Source organism: Zeus faber (genome assembly GCF_960531495.2).
Source record: "Zeus faber genome assembly, chromosome: 5".
NCBI lineage: Eukaryota > Metazoa > Chordata > Actinopteri > Zeiformes > Zeidae > Zeus > Zeus faber.
The window spans coordinates 12,445,281-12,463,033 of NC_137192.1; the positions used below are offsets into that span (position 1 = coordinate 12,445,281).

General features: G+C 43.2%; 1 protein-coding gene across 1 annotated transcript in view; it reads left to right on the plus strand.

Moving 5' to 3' along the window:
* Nucleotides 1-17,753, plus strand: part of chd6 (chromodomain helicase DNA binding protein 6) — a gene marked incomplete at its 3' end in the record, with an annotated part of 72,402 nt that overhangs the window by 24,629 nt on the left and 30,020 nt on the right. Inside the window, exons 3-16 of the mRNA XM_080000967.1 lie at nt 6,397-6,718; nt 7,288-7,470; nt 8,664-8,808; nt 11,157-11,310; nt 12,974-13,123; nt 14,358-14,423; nt 14,578-14,639; nt 14,749-14,866; nt 15,051-15,137; nt 15,362-15,499; nt 15,690-15,811; nt 16,243-16,486; nt 16,815-16,991; nt 17,078-17,221. Coding sequence (XP_079857093.1) covers nt 6,397-6,718; nt 7,288-7,470; nt 8,664-8,808; nt 11,157-11,310; nt 12,974-13,123; nt 14,358-14,423; nt 14,578-14,639; nt 14,749-14,866; nt 15,051-15,137; nt 15,362-15,499; nt 15,690-15,811; nt 16,243-16,486; nt 16,815-16,991; nt 17,078-17,221 — 2,112 coding nt within the window. The remainder of the gene's footprint in view (nt 1-6,396; nt 6,719-7,287; nt 7,471-8,663; nt 8,809-11,156; nt 11,311-12,973; nt 13,124-14,357; nt 14,424-14,577; nt 14,640-14,748; nt 14,867-15,050; nt 15,138-15,361; nt 15,500-15,689; nt 15,812-16,242; nt 16,487-16,814; nt 16,992-17,077; nt 17,222-17,753) is intronic.

Genomic DNA, 17,753 nt, shown 5'->3' on the forward strand with positions numbered 1-17,753 from the left:
AAAATAGTTAAGAATGTAAAGAACCATCTCTGTAGAGACTGGACATGTTTCAGTTTCTCGTCTTTGTAGCCGAGCGCCACAGTTTGGATCGGACTCGCTTTTTTAACTGCCCCCCCCCCCCCCCCCCCCCCCCCTGAAAACAAATAACTTTTGAAATTGTACAAAATACATTTTCCTAAAACCCCACTATTTGTCCTTTATTTGAATTCGGACACACCCCTCCTTTAAGGCAATGTTAACTGCGCCTATTCCCAGACACTTCCATACACAGCCGTACTGCCATTTTTCTGGAAATTACACTAGGTTGAGAGTGGGGAAATTCATCTTTTACGAAACATGGAGACCAGCTCCTGTTCACACATGACGCAAACATGGAACATTACCAGTAGTTTTACGGCTTTCAGTGCAGGTTGGAAAGGGGTTGGAAACATGACTAGAGTATCGATTACAATTTTGTTTTGGTCGGATCTGGTTTGTGGCCTGAGGAACAGCAGCTGCTTACCTCAGACTCTTGAGAGGTGACTGAGCTTTTCTTTCTAAATCAAGAACAGAACTAGGACCGCTGATGGTCTGTCCCGCAGCCCATGAAGGGGTCCCGAGCCCCTTGTAGAGAAACGGATGGTCAACAACAGACAGGGGCGCGATCCGACCCCGGGCCTTTTGCTAGTGAAGGGGTTACTGCGGCAACCACGTGCTCACGTCAGTCACGCCGCGGAGAGTCTGTTTCCACGGCAACGGCCCTGAATTGCTTTTTCTTTTCCTTTCTTTATTTATTTTCTAATTCTGCCTCTGAGCCAACTGGCGGAGCCGCCCGACAGGCGTGCGTGCGTGTGTGTATGTGTGTGTCATCGATTCATTCAGATGATGCTTATAGCTTTTAGGAGCCGAGACTGAGGTCACATCTGGATTAAATACACACAGACACAGTTACGTACAGACACACAGTTATGCGCACAACATAGTAACACACGCAGCGTTTAAACATAAGGAACAGTTAAAAAACTCCGCTTAGAAAAGAATAAACATAACCGTTAATAGAGTCAGAGCTTTCGAACAGTTTAAACACCTACAACAATTTAACGTTTTGAATAATTGAAGCATTCAGCTTTGGAACAGTTGAGTTCACATTAGGACCAGCTTTAGAAAAGTTTAAACAGAACAGTTCAAACACAGCAGTTTAGACAGCTAGATGAAGTCTGATTTTACCTTATCAGTCCACCAAAATTTGAGGCGAGAAATAATCAATCCAGTTGCTGAATGTTCACTCATATTGGATCTGAAAGGCCTCATTTCGTTGCCGGGCTCCAAGCTTGTGGGAAACAAGGACACCGCACCAGGACAAAGCACACAGGGATTTTTTCTTTCATGTAAATGTTGGTTAATAAAATATGTATATCCACAACAAAACGCACCATTTTTATTGGTTTTGTTTGGAGAAAGGCACACGTCTATCTACAGCATACTTTTTTTCATTTTTATTTTATTTTTTTAATAGAAAGAAACACAGCAGAATTGTTTGTTCAATACTTACATTTCTATCGTCTGCACTTTCATTATGGACAGTTGGTATTAATTCCTCTTTCATCGGGAAGATGTGTGCTGGTTTCTTAAGCCTACAAAGCAGTTCCCAACGGGGCTTGTTATTCTTTAGCTGTGGGTGGAGTTACTCCGATGGAGGGCGGTTCTAATTATAATGAAGCCCCACTTGACGTAGGAAGGGGCTTCAAATCTGAATGGCTTGTTTTATGAAGTAGACAGCTCACTTAATACTGACTGGGTTGTTTAATTTTACGGTTTGTGTGTGAACAGTCCCATCAGAGACCCAAATGTATCTGCATACGCACTGAAAAGGTGTGTTTTTGATTTCCGTCAAACAGTCAGAGCTTTAGGACAGTTTAACATTTAGAGCTTGAGTTTTTCACAATAGATCTCAACCAATTTTAGAGCCTTCTTCATTTTGCCTTCCGCTGTCATGGGAGCCCTGGAGCCGTTCTGTGAGTCCCCAGCCGAATGCGCGCGCGTGCGTGTGCGCGCACACGCACACGCGCACACACACACACACACACATACATACACCCCTGCGCGCGCACACACACCCCTGCACGCACACACACACACACACACACACAAATCAATGTCTTTGAAAGGCCGGTGTTGCTGCTATAGAGCATGCTGTAGTTTCCATTGCTGACACATACAGTTTGACTCACAACAAGTCACACAGCTCCCTGAAAGCTAGCACTTGGCAGAATAGGATCGTTTAGGATTGTTTGCAGTGCTGAAACAAATGAGTTAAATCTCCAGGAATTATATAAAAGCGCAAAAATCTGTCAACACTCCGATGTTGATGCCTTTGTGTGTTATCTATAATCAACTGCAACAAGCACAACGTGTAATCATTTCATGGAGAGGCAGAATGCTGAGGACTTGAAGTGGGTTTAATGCCTGTCAACACACTGATAAATGTCTTCTACTTATGTGATTGTATTTACTGGACTGGGCCATTCAACAGTCTTGCGGTCTGGTTGCCTCGTTCTCAGCCAGCGTGGTACACCTCGCTGTCTGTTTAGAAATGTATTGATCAATTGATCGATCAATCTTAAACTTAATTAAAAAATTTTAGTTATCAAATGATGCTACTATTCTGTCATTCTTGGCAACCAAAAACTGATACATGTTAACTAACTACATGGAAACCACTTCAAAATGTTGGAGTTGGGTCCTGTATTTTTATGACAACAAAGACAAACTTAAGGAAACACATTAAAATGACTAATTGGTTTCCTTTTTTTCCCTAACTTGGTCTCTGTCTAGACTGGCTTTTATGTAAGAAAATAAATTGTACCGCACCCAGTCTGCAGAGAGCCTCAGTGAGCCTTCCTTTCTCCCTTCCCTTTCTGCCTCCAGCTCTTCCAAGCTGGTCTGAACCAGTGGCTTTTATTTTACAAGCCCAGTGAGCGCCGACTGATTCACTCTGTATGAACAGGAACATTCACGCAGAGTCGCAAATCGTGTCCCAAATCTCCTTAAAAATCCCTTAAAAGCGGTTTAGCCTGAGCGGAATTTTTTTCGTGCTGCTCCGTTTCACTAGGAGATCAGAGAAGCACCTTTAATGGGGGCTATATCAGCGAGTCCTACCTAGGAAGCAGATTCGAGAGAGAGGACTTTCTTGTCAAACTTATTTGGATAATACGCCAACATTCAAACTATTTGGTGTGTTGTCAAAGTACTTTGCTACTATACTACAATAGGGGTGTACATCTCTCCTTATAAGACCATCCGATACCTATCTCGATACATGGGCTACGATACGATTCAGGGACGACACATTTTAATACGGAACGATTCGGTGCGATACAATGCAATGTGATACAGTTCTTAACATTTGTTAAATGTAGACATTCATGTTCCATTATAAATTAAAATTTGTTGTTTACGTTCAAATAGATATATTTCAAGACCAGGGAATCCCGAGTATTTTTGTTACTTTATGGCATTTAGATATTATATCTTATATACTGTGCTTCTGAAATAGTAATATAGAAGACAATATTGTAATGACATCGGATGCATTAGAGAGAGAGAGAGAGAGATGGGTTGTTGGTTCAACGATGTAGGTTCTGGCCACAACAGTAGCCTGAAGGGAACATTAAACCTCGATGCGTAATAACAACCGTGCGGCTTCCTCCGCCGTCTAGACGTCGTCTCTACTTTGAATTAACAGGTCTGAGTCGGGACTTCTTCCACCACTGCAGAATGGCTACGGTAGACAAACGGGATTGGCCGCACGGAAACTTTGGTCTTGGCTTGACGTGAGAGTTGAGATTGGCCCACCCTAATGACTGCGAAGCAGATTGGACATCCCGATTCAACACCGCTCATCAGCAGCTCATTCAATCTTCTGTCCTTCAATCGACCATCACATCTTATTGATGGGCACCTCCATCTCTATTCTTTCTTACACGTTTGACTGCTGAAATGATAAATCTGACTTGTAGCTGAGTTTGTGCTGAAAATGGTTCCATGCATTTTATTTCAGTGCTTAGACTTGCTAACTCACTTGCTGAAGCAAAAGTTACATAGACGGCAAAATGGGCTTCTAAGGGTTAATGTTTCCTGGGATGAGATCCAAACACAGATCTGACTAAAGAGCTTGGATCCAATTGCCAAGTGTTGTTGCACCAAAATATCTTCTGATTTGTGTATTCTGATGACGGAAGCTGAATTTAAATGCTGCACCAAATGCACTCGTGAAGTAGTAGTCAAGCGATTAATCAATTACCTTGCAGCAGCTCAGGAGAGGGAGGTGGAGGTAGCAGTAGAGATGGAAGAGACAATGCTCATGTTACAGAACTTCTAATTGGAGGAGCTGCCTCTGGAAATTCTATAAGAAGCCTTGGTGAAGATTTTCCTGATTTTTTTCCTTGGCTTACAAAGAGCTTGTATTTTCTTGGCGGTCTGCAGAGACGGACGGAACGTATCTGACCCTCAGTGCAATATAGTGTTCCCAGGGTGCACGATGTGAAAGTCAGTAATAAATATTAAAGGATCTCTGTTTAGGATTCAAACACACGGCACTGTTTTGACCATATGCCGGGTTGACCTTGTGGTTTGCCTACCACTCGTGAATATTTATGGCCACACATATTTATGCAGAGTAGAGAGACTCATTAGAATACCTGGTAGTTAAACCTCTACCTCCCACCTCCAGACCTCGGACTTAATAATCATAATTCTCCATATGGCCCGTATTAGCAAAACACTGGCGGACAAGGTTCAAGTCCTTTATCTGAATATGATTGTATACTGTATACAGTGTTACTAACTGTAGTACTCCTTCAGGTATTTATACTCCATCTATCCTACAGTAGTGCTATATGCGGTGGAAGTAGTCATTGTAGAAGTACTCCTTCAGATATTTATACTGCATCTATCCTCCAATAGTGCTGAGTACAATGTACTAGTCACTGTAGCCTCAATACAGCATATGGGTGGAAAGCTTCTTTTTGAGGAATTCTGGGAATTCTGGGCGGTTTTGAAGTGGTGGTTTAAGGCCTTTTTTGGGTTGGGGATTAATTCTATTTTGGCAAGAATGTCAAATTATCCAGCTGGTCTTGTTCTGCAACCTGCGAAGAACACCCACCTTCTTACAATAAATTATAACATGATCTCTGTAGAATGACACCGTCTGTAAGAGGTGAAACACTGGAACTGTTCTTTCTTTCTTTAATTGTTGTTAATTGGTTTTTCCCTCTTTTTTTCAATCGGCTTTTGTCACCGTTTTGTTCTAACCTTAACCCTATCTAGAAAGAGGTGCAAATTATGTGGGGGGGGAACCCAAAGAAATGTCCACAGATGTCTCTCGCCGTGTCCATGCTTTTATTTCCCCTCACTTGGACTGTTGTCATTTTGCTCTAAGTCTTCCCTGAACCACCTACCTGTGGTCAAAAGCACTGCTGCTCGGCCTCTGACCAGGTCCCATGGCAGGTCCCATATTTCTCCTGTTACGTTTAGAATTCAACATGGTCAGTCATTTCCAAACATCATGGACCTCCCCCTCCATCCTGTCCACTCGTGAAGACACATTTTTCCCCATTTGAAAAAAACAAAACAAAACAAAAAAACGACCGCAAAAATGATTTAAAACGCTCACATACTGTATGCATTCCAGGCCAGTAGGGGACGATAATATATCATAAAACTTGATTTTCAACAACACAGAAGAACATTAGGAGCATGCAGTGTATTGAGCTTCTTCATAGTATTCATACATAATACTGTATGGGTGTGACTCCTAAAGTTGCAGAGACTTAAACTTTGGATGGCCACACCACGGGCATCACAACAGGCGCTGCTCGTTGCTTGGTGATGTACAATATGTGCAAATGCGAAAGTTTTGATAATGAAGTCAGGGCTTTGAAGATGCTCCATTTTACCCGTCCAAAAAAAAACACTACCCTGGAAGGCGTTTTCCAAAAGCTTTGTTTTCAGTTCCTTAAACGCAGTTTTCCTGTGGACATCCGTGTACGTGGACAGGGCCTCAGGTCTTCTGTCGAGTTCCTCCAGGTCTCTGGAGCTAGTCAATCTGAACGTCACATCGTTGGAAAGCAGCTAGACACCAAACCTGTTCGAAACCTGAATTTCTGTCTTTGTGTCCGTATCTGTTTTGATGTGACTTTTTTAATATATTTATTATTTTATTATGAAGCACTTTGCCGAATAAAAAAACCTTACTTTCGTCAACGCTTGGCACTTTATCGGTACTGCCTTCATACTGATAATTCTTTTCACTTCTCTCCCCCTCTGCCTCCCTCTCTTTCCCTCCCTCCCTGTCTCTCCACCTCTCCCTCTCTCTCCCCTTCGTTGTTCTCTCCCTCCCCCTCCTGCCTCCCCCAGATGTACGGCGGTCTCCTGAAGCACACTCCACTGCCTTCATCCTCCACTGTGGCCACCTCTTCCTCGGACCAAACTACACTTCCCACAATCCCGCGGGGCAAGCTCGTCCTGGGCCCCAAGGAACAGCTCCGCCTCCTCAGCCCCGCGGGCGCCACGGCAACGGCCAATCACTGTGGGGCGGCGCCGTTGCTGACGAGCGGGGAGGACGACGGAGGGGGGCGCGGCTCCCGCGTCAAGAAGAAACGGAAGAAAAAAGACAAACGGGAGGCGGGGGGAGGACAGGAGCGAGAGAGCAGCAAGCCAAAGAGACGGAGGGATGGAAGTAGGTGACATGTTCAAGTGATGGAGGACGGGCAGATGTGAAGAGAAGAAAGGACCGTTGAATGTGAAAAGCAGCGCAGCCAAACAACAATGGAATTATAAAAAGATAATGTAATAGTGATAAAATAAATATCACCATAATATTTATTTTATCACTATTATATATTTATTCCCCTTACCTTGTTATCTGACCTGAGGGAAACTGTTCCAACAACAGTTCATAGAATGAAGTTCATATTATATCCTGATCATATTGCTTATGTATAATAATTACTTTACTGACTCTCTGGTACCTGTAGACACCCTATAGTTGTTGAATGATGCTAATTAAATGCTTTTTTCGATGCTGTTTTTTAATGTTGGAAATACTTTACAGTCGAAGGTTGTTTACTGTTTCGGAAAAAATTGCCTGTTCCGACCTCGAAAAATTATTTTGATAAAGAATTGAAGAGAAGAACTCCTCTGGTTCAGCATCCCGTCGTGGCCGTGTTATTTTGACGATTCTGTGCTTTTGTCCACAAAGACCCGTGACGCTTAGGTGTATTGTCGCTCTTTTCCTCTCGCCTCCAGATGGAATGGAATCCGTCCCCCGACGACACAAGCAGGACAAGGAGCCCCACCGGGCCAAGGACCGCCGGGAGGCCCGGGGCTCGGCGGAGTGCAAGGCCCCGGTCGAGCTGCCCGTCAAGGTGCCCGCTAAGAGAGGCAGGAAGCCCAAGATCAAAGTTCTACCGCCGGTACCGCCTGCGCAAGGTACTGTGGGTTTCCTTTTCTGGAGCGAGATATACTGTATTTACATTTTGTATTTATTCAGTGTACCGTCTGATGTGCCTTAGAAAAATCTTTCACAGAATATTTCAAATGATTTGGGAAGTGGAAAATGGTTGCATGACTTCCCAACAAAGTATCAATGTTCCAGTTTCTCAATTTAATTCAGAATATAATTAAATCATATTTGAACTTCATAAATGAACAGTACATATGTATAATAATATATAGATTCCATAATTGATCTCATATCAAGATGGAGTTTAGGCTATTTTGTCCATCTGGTATTTTTTCTATTCAAATATATTCAAAAGTTAAAGCCGCACTATGTAACTTTTGGGATTTGGCGCCCCTACAGTTTCTGAGCCTAATTGCACGTTTACACCACTGTCGTCAAACTCGTGTCCGAAAATAATTAATTTTACCAGACTAATTTTAACCTTATCGGTCACGTTTCAATAACAGTTACGACCGCATATATAATGTATACCTAAGTTACGGCCCCGTGCATGGACCATGCTGCTTCCCAGAGCCATGGGCTGAGTGCTCGCGGAGCCGAGGGGATCGGCCCCCTGCTACCGGTGTAGGTACCGGATGTGCTCGACCTGGCAGATCGACTCGCACGCGCGAGTCAGAGGGTGAAACAAACTCTGTTTACAGGACATTTTGACCGGCAGGTTAATCATCTTTTTTTTAATTTTTTATTATTTTACTAGGCCAAAAAAAAAGGTTATTCCCGCCTCCAAACATCAAGGAAGTGACTCTGTGCTGTAAAGCCTAACACACTTTTCCTGCGGTTTCATACCCGAACACAGAAGTTACATATACAAGAACAGGGGCTTGGGGGATAGGTGGGAATGAAAGAGCTGCCATTCTTCATATTACAAGTTAATGTACCATCAAAATGTTTCTTAAGCTGTTATTTTCAGGTGGAAAAAGTCACATAGGTAAACTTTAACGTTAAAACTGTTGCCACGGAAAGTTGTGATTCACAGATTAACAGGTTCAGGAGAGTGAGGCTCAGCTTCTAAAATTTAAGCATTTCCTTCTCAAAATTTTAAGAAATTGTTGTATTGAATTGCAATCACAATCATATCCGTCATCATATTCTGCAACTTCTTATTTATTTATAGAGGTTATCTCAATCTAACCTTTGACCCCCCCCCCCCCCCCAGCAGCAGCAGGCTGCGCCCCACTCCAAGCCCCTGGAAACTCCACCAGGATTCCAGAACAGGGCCGCGTTCTCCAGACCTCCCAAGCCCCAACCAGGGTCCAGAGCCAGGCAGGGGCCCCAGCACCCAAACAGAGGGGCCGCAAACCCAGGTAGGACCCCGACTGACTGACTGAAGCTCGAAGCCCGAAGCCCAAATGGAAAAAATAGAGAAGTCATGTGACTTATTTTTGGAAGGAAAGCAGGTGATGGAGAAGATTTATCTGAATAATTTCTCCTCTCTCTCTCACCCACTTTTATTCTCCTGCTCAATGTCTCTTTCCCCCAACTATTTTCTCTCTCTCTACCCTACTTTGTTTTCTCTTTAGTTCATCCCTCTCTTGCTCTCTCTTCTCTACCTCCTCTGGACTGTAAAGCAATGTATTAACTGTTTGTTTTGATTATGGCCGTGTTTACACCTGGCATTAACATGCATCTTGGGTGATCAAATCACAAGTGCACAGCTCTAAGTATGTCTGTTCACACCTGCCATTAGAATGCACATCTCCACATGCGTCTCACTAACCACTTGTGACCAGATCTCATTTCCCCGCTCTTTATGCAAATAAACACATACATCATTTTTGTTTGCAAAGACAAAATGCAAAGACCTTGGTGTGCGGGCAAAATCAAAACAATTCAGACTGAAATTTATAGTGATTTTCTTACTTGTATGGAAAATTTAAAGCATACCCCATGGAATAAGAGTGGAGTTTTGTCTCCTAGACAGTGGTGCACGGTACATGCCACACCGGTTTTCCTGGTTTTTTTTTTATTTTAAATGTATTTATTTTAATTTGCTTCCTACTTGTATGAAACAACATTTTGAAACCCATCTGAGTTAAGGGGTTGTCCTGTTCCGCCTTGGATCGGGACAGTGGAGGCGGAGCGATCTCCGGTCTACTGCGCGTCACCGTTCCCTGTGTCTCCGAACAGACAAACTAAAAACACTGTGTTTTTTTATTTTAAATGCATTTATTTTCGCTCATAATTTCAGCCCTTTTTCCTGTGTACTCCATCCACGAGAATCCATTTTGCCTATTGTTGTGGTGGCTTCTTCCTGTTGTTTTGCACTTTATTATGACCTCGTTGGCGCGTGAGAAGTACGTACTTCCGCTCACGCAAAGGACATCAGTTGAGTATGTGGTCCTTCAATGTGGCCTAGGACACATTTGCGTTTACACTGCTAAAAGAATGTGTCCATACGGCCCAGACCACTTCCGAATGCGGTCTGAGCGATTGCATCTCAATTGATCTTCGGTGCGTTTACTCCTGGCATTAGAGCTGTCCACTTGTGATTGGATCACCAAAGACGCATGTTAATGCGAGGTCTAAACGGGATCGATCATGATTGTTTGAAAAGTAAAATATAACAGAATACATTATACTTATGTATGGTAATATATATTATTATAATTATCATCTCTTTTCTGTATTTCTGTGTCATAAGCGCCTTGTCTGCAACTAACCCCACATGTAAACAAGGGGTTGTCTGCAGGTCCTTGAAAAGTCTTAATGTCTCATTAAAGTTTTACAAATATGAAGTCCTCAAATAATCTTATATTTGAGTTTTACCTGTTCTAGATTAACCATCTCACTTTATACTTACCCTTATGTTTACCCGTGGAGAGAAATCCAAGAATATCCCTGTACTAGGCTTGGGTGATTGTGCAAAATTCCGATCGCTGGTACGATTTTATTGGGGGCGAAAGAGCAGCAAAATGCCTGAAACCGGAGCTGGGGGTCCATGTGCCTTTAGTTCTTTTTTTTATTATTATTATTTTTTTTTTTTTTAGCACCTGCCCCTGCATGGGACTGTAGAGTAGGGAAGTGAGATCCGATCACTAGTGGTTACGCGATAGCTCTGAGAAAAGAGGGCGAGAGCCTTCTCGCTCTCTCTCTTGCCATCTCCCTCTCTGCTCTAGTTTCAGAACACGGTAAACTGCACTTACACCATTACAATGCTTGGATTTTTTTCCTGGCCGATAAAATAAATAGTGTCACCAATGTCAATCGCGAACGATGGAGTTGATCGCTGATAGACGTTTTAATCATAAATCTGCCCAAGCCTAACTTATACCTGTCCAGAGTTTTGTGGGAAACAAATAATGCTTGGATTTGTTCCAGTTAACTGACGTTGCCATCTGACCTCAAGGAAATATTCCTTTAGTGACTGAATAACTGATTTTTGTCCAAAAGTTGGTCTTACTTTTTGTAAAGATTTGCCTTTTAAAAACTATTCATTGAACTCTCCTATGCTGAAGAGGCCCTATCACACAATTTGAGGGGAAATGTACTCATCATACCCTATCTAAATGTCCTCAGAAGGACGACAGGTGAGTGTCTGGTGGAGGAACCTCAAACCAGACTTTCACGTGAAGCCACGTAAAACCGTTTTTTACTCCGTGTTCTGATAACGCTTCATGCTAACGCTAGCAACTTCCCGTTTGACACACGGCAGGGACCCCGGCGTGGCTCCGGTGGAGAAGAAGAAGAAAGGGAAGAGGAGAAACCAGGAGCCGTCGCTCCCTGATGGTCTGGAGAGCGACGACGACGCCTCAGTGTCCACGCTGACCCTGGGAGGGGACGACAGCCAGGACTCGGTGGACATTGCGGTGAGAGTTCAGTCCCACAGCCCGGTGCGAAGACTGGCAACCATGCAACAGCTTTGGGTTGCCGAGATTGACAAAAGGGTTGCTGGATTTTATAGTTGAGTGAGGTCAATAAACGATAAATCGATAGGATTGATAGATTTCTAAAGAGACGGCAAGGTACAGCGAGCCGCTTGACAACGAGGCAATGAGACCACTCAAGATTTTGGCAATGGCCCAAATCTGGTTTTCCTGGGCAACAGCTTTTGTCGAGCCCTGGGTAATCCACCCGGTACACACTTCACCAACAACCGCTGCAGTTTGAGTTGAATCCAGAGTGGGAAAAGTACTACAGGTACTGCAGTACCATGTAGGGGTGCAACGGATCACAAAAGTCGCGGTTCGGATTGTATCACGGTTTTTAGTCACCGTTTCGGGGGGATAAATATAACTTTGCTTTGCATTTACTCTCTAAAACACTTCTTTAAAGGAACTTTTGCCCATGGTCTTAGATGAAAACATCATTCAAGATGTCCAATGTTTAAATAAAATCCTAATACTCAATCTTTAAATTAAAGTGGAATATGAGGCATGCATGATACCTCTTCCTTTGAACATGGACGTAAATTGAAAAATATGATTAGATCCGCCCCAAGTAACTGAATTGAATTCCAACAAGAAACCAGTATCATGTTCAATTTCTTTCTTATTCAAATTTTTTTTTTTTTGTTTTTTTCTCCAATCGCCTCAATCTTAAGAGTTGCAGTCTATTTTGTAGAGAAGTCTGCATCCCTCATCACACATTGTATTTGTTTACTAGTTTACTATTTGTTTCCTAGTTTACTTTTTTTCCACTATTTGTTTACTCATTCCTAACATGTGGTAAAGTAGCAGCAACATAGCTCGACGTACCTTAAACCGCTCATTGCTTGAGAGCAAAACACAGCACGCTTCTGTCTTGTCTATGTCCTTTTCACTGCACCTCTGCATCAAGATGTAAGGAATTATAACTTTAAAAAGTAACTTTAATTACTTTAAAAGTAAGTAGCGGCAGTAAAACTGTACTTCACTATGATGGTTCAATTTCGCAATTTATCCGCGGTTCACATGCACCGTGGGGGGCACCGCGTACGGATCATGGATCAACAAAGTTCCGTTGCACCACTAGTACCAGGGCCCGACACTGACTTTTAGAAGTGATTGCCGAGTTGCAACCATGCATCAGCATTTGGTTGCTGACAAATGGTTGCAGAATTTCTGGTGGTATTCTAAGGTATTATGAGGTCAATAGATAAGCCAATCGATTGATAGATTTCTAGACAGAGCGCTATTTATATAGCGCTGGTTAACAACGGGGTAACCAGCCCCCACAAGATGGTTGACAGTGGCCCAAATCTGGTTACTTGGGGTAACTGGTCAACCGGGCAATTTGTTATTGTTGAGCCCTGACTACTACTATAACTCTGATGTCAGCAATTTATTTGATGCTGTTCCAAATCCCATCCAAAGAGTCGTTATGTAGACTGCTGTGAATTACCCAGAATGCACCCCAAGATATATTACACCAAAGTTGTTTGCCACAAGAGCACAAATATCCCAAGATGCGAAGCGCTTCAAGCAGCCAGGTATGATGGGAGGCTGGATTCAAACCTCTCTCTCTCTCGCTCGGACTCGCTCTCTCGCTCAGAAGCGGCGTTCAGGACGGCAGGTCAAGAGGAGGAAGTACAACGAGGACCTGGACTTCAAGGTGGTGGACGACGACGGAGAGACCATTGCAGTGCTGGCAACTGGACGCATCTCTGCGGTCAACGCTACCGCCCTCGCCTGGCAGGCCGAGGTACAACACCCTGACTGACAAAACTTCTTAACGGACAGAGCTTCTTAACTGACTGATTCAAACACATTAACTGACAGTACATAAAACACTTTGACTGTATTTAAACCACCTTCACTGATTATATCCAGGGTGAATATCTTGTCAAGATAACTTCACACTCGCACTCCTTTGAGGGAGAACGCAGCATCACATTTTTATCTCTTGCTGTCATTCCGCCTGTTTTTTGATGGTTCATACTTGAGAGGTTGTAAACTTATTCATCACTTTTTGACACTTCTAGTTGAGGGACATTAACAGACCTGCCAACCTGCACGCACTTTGTGTACCAACTACGCACTTGTTAGTCCAAATTCGCAGGTATGAAAGGCCAGCTGAAACTACGCAAAAAATATATATATATTGTTATTTAATGACGTCAATCAATACAAAACAATACTGTACACTTATTGGGTATTTAATCTACATCCCTCGGATTGGACCAGATGCTACGACCTATAGTTCTGTAAGCCTAGCGGTTTTATTATCCGCTGAGGTGTAACGCTGCATTTCTGAGGTCAAATGGGAAGTAGGAGAGTTACTGTATAAAAATGCTCAAAAATGTGACCCTAATGTTAGCATATAAAACGTGACATGCATCGACGATCGGCCATGAATCGGTCAGTTTTCGCCGGCCGAGCAGTGTCAGATATATTTTCTGATTCTGTGCCGCTCAAATTTACAGCCTGATACTGTGCTCATGTACTGTACTGGTAAAAATGCAACGATACTCAAACCCGACACCAACGTAATGTAACGTAGTTGCGTAGTTGACGCTCAAAAATGAGGGAAAGAAAGAAAATGACAGCTGTTTTAATGTACTTCAATGTAAACAAAGAAGATTAGATACATTATTTATCGCCTGACAATTTTCCAACATTGTGCAGACTGTGTTTCTACTGCCGTCACAGCGGAGCGCCGCCTGTGATGAAAAGTTTGATTTTTTTTTTTTTTCTTTTGAGACTCGGTTCATGACGTCACTCAGTAAAACAAGGAGTTCAATTTGATTCACTTGGTTTAACGCACGGTGAGCGAAGAAAGTCTTCCAGAGAATGAGAGCATATTTTTTTCTTTTTTTTTTTTGTAATGATTGTGGTACTCAAAATATTTTCTCAAGGTCGGCAGGTCTGCCTTAAGATGTAAGTTGTACATTCCAACTTTTCTGTTCTCCCATCATTTCTTTCTCTTCCACTCTCAGGAACCTCCTGAAGACGAGGCCAACATCATTGAAAAGATTCTCTCCGTCAGAACAGTGAAGAAGGAGGTACACACACACACACACAACCACAGAAAGAAGTTCATAATAGTTTTTATTGATCCTATATATGTAAAAATCTTCAGTCTGTGCATCTGTCTGTCTGTCACATCAGGTTAACCTGCCTGTTGTACCCACCGCTTTCTCTCTCTCGCCCCCCCAGGATTCTGCATCAGAGGACCAATCAGAGGAGGCCGAGGAGTTTTACGTCAAATACAGAAACTTGTGAGTCTCGTGAGACTTGTCGTTAATGAAAACGTATTGAACCATCCAACGTTTTCATACACTTGTTTGTTTGTAGTTGTTGATGTTTTGTTATTCTCCACGCTTGCAGCTCGTACCTCCACTGTAAATGGGCGACGCTGGATGAGCTGGAGAAAGATCCCAGAATCCACCAGAAGATCAAACGCTTCCGCACCAAACAGGCTCAGATGAAGCACCTGTTCACAGAGGTAACCTTCATCACCATTGTCTTCATTTTCATCACCCAAAACTGTTCTTGAAGTCTTGAGTGTTTAGAATGTACATTTTTATTTTGACTTTTATTTAAACTGAAACAAATTTATGAATATTATGTGTTATTCTCTCGCTCTCTCCCTCTCTCTCTCTCTCTCTCTGTATCTCTATGTCCCTCAGCCTGATGAGGATTTATTTAATCCAGATTATGTAGAGGTGGACAGAATTTTAGAGATCGCTGTTACCACGGATACAGAGACTGGAGAGGTGGGTTAACACACACACACACACACCATACTACACTTTTTTTTGTGTCTGTGTATTTAATATTAACGAGTTGGACTAATAACAGAAAAAAAAAAATAATAATTTTATATATATATATATATATATATATATATATATATATATATATATATATATATATACACACACACACACACACACACACAAACTGTGTATTGTGTATAATATAATGGTTGTGTAAACAGGAGGTGACCCACTACCTGGTGAAGTGGTGCAGTCTGTCCTATGAGGAGGCGACGTGGGAGCTGCAGGAGGATCTGGACGCCTCCAAGATCAGGGAGTACGAGGAGATCCAGAAGCTTCCAGCCGACCTGCGACACATAGTGAGGACACACGTTACACACACACACACAAAGATTCTGTTTCAGTGTGTTCTAGTCACAGATACAATGGAAATGAGAAACTTCTATAACGTGTGTGTGTGTGTGTGTGTGTGTGTGTGTGTGTGTGTGTGTGTGTGTGTGTGTGTGTGTGTGTGTGTGTGTGTGTGTGTGTGTGTGTGTGTGTGTGTAGGAGCGTCCTCCTCCTGACAAATGGCAGAAGCGCGAGCGTTCCAGAGACTATCGTAATGGAAACCAGCTGCGAGAATACCAGTTAGAGGGAATGAACTGGTTACTGTTCAACTGGTACAACAGGTACACACACAATCAGTTGTTACGGTAGTGGTGGATGTACAAATATCTCAACAGAAAACTGTAGTAATAATGAAAGTACCACATCAACGTCAGTAAAAGTATATAAGTACTTGCTCTTAAATGTAGTTACAGTATTTTAAGTAAAAGTACTTGTCAGATAGCAGAGAGTCAGGGAGGGCAGGGGAAAGGAAGCAGGAATAAAGAGAGGGGGGGAAGGAAAGGAAGCCAAGGAAGATAGGAATTAAGGGAAAGAGGAAGGAAGGAAACCAGGGATGGAGGGAGGAAGATAGGTGTGCTGGAACAAGGTGACGAAAGAAGATGGAAGGAAATAAGGGAACACGGCACGAAGTAAACAAGGACTGGAAGGAGGAAGGAAAGACAGAAGAGCTTGATCTGAAATGTGAAGTATTAAAAGTAACTCCCTCCTGCAGGAAGAACTGCATCCTGGCAGATGAGATGGGTTTGGGGAAGACCATCCAGTCCATCACCTTCCTGTATGAGATCTTCACCTTGGGAGTCCGCGGCCCCTTCCTCATCATCGCTCCACTCTCCACCATCACCAACTGGGAGCGCGAGTTCCGTATGTGGACGCACATCAACGTCATCGTGTACCACGGCTCGCACATCAGCCGCCAGATGATCATGCAGTACGAGATGTTCTACCGCGATCCGCAGGTAACCAAAGCCCTTTACCAAGACCTCTCTTACCGACACCCCTGTTACCTAGACCCCTGTTACCAAGGCCCCTGTTACCAAGACCTCCATTACCGCTGTTACCAAGGCAACTTATACCGAAACAACTGTTAACATGACCCTTGTAAGTAAGACGGCTGTTTCCCAGAGCCCCGTACCAAGACCCCTGTGACTAAGTCAGCCATTACCGAGACCCCCTTTACGGAGACCACTGTGACTAAAGGGGACGACGCACTGTTCAGTCAACACACATAAAGGGTTCATGCTACTTTCTCTCTTTCTCTCCCTCTCTCCTATTCACCGTCTGCAGGGTAACTCCATCCCTGGCGTTCTGAAGTTCCACGGTGTGATCACCACCTTTGAGATGATCATGGCCGACTGTCCGGACCTGAAGAAGCTGCACTGGCGCTGCGTGGTGATCGACGAGGCGCACCGGCTCAAGAACAGGAACTGCAAGCTGCTGGAAGGCCTCAAGCTGATGAACCTGGTCAGTCAGGGTCGTGCATGTGGGCGATGCGTGTGTTTTTAAGATAGCAATGTGGGTTCTAAGCTGCTGGTCTGCGTGTTTGACAGGAGCACAAGGTTCTGCTGACAGGAACCCCGCTGCAGAACTCAGTGGAGGAGCTGTTCAGTCTGCTGAACTTCCTGGAGCCGCTGCAGTTCCCCTCCGAGAGCCTCTTCCTGGAGGAGTTTGGAGACCTGAAGACGGAGGAACAGGTCCGATAAACTAAATGACATACTCTGGAATTAAGATTTTTAGAAATATAATCTGTTGTTTGCAGACCTGCCAACCTGCATGCATTTTTTGTACCAACTACATAATTCTTAGTTAAAATACGCAGGTACAAAATGCCAGCTGATACTACGCAGGAAAATAAAATAATAATAAATACAAAGCAATACCGTACATTTATTTGGCATTTAAACTAAGTGAGGGAGTTAGAATAAAGCACAAAAATGTGACCGAAATGTTAACATATAAAACGAGAGATGCATTTTATTTGAACTCAGTGTCCGTACCATGTTGTAATTAATTTTATTGGAACTCCGGGACAGTTTCATGTTCTATTATCGTTCCATCGTGAATAATGAACAATCATAAACAGTGTCAAAATCAGCGATCTCACTAATGTGATAAGTGAAAATTCAGATCAAGGCACATCAAGGGGTAAATCTTAATTAGATTAATTTGTGTATAGTTAGCAGTAGTAGCTTGCATACGATGTGATTAGCCTCGTTAGGACACAGC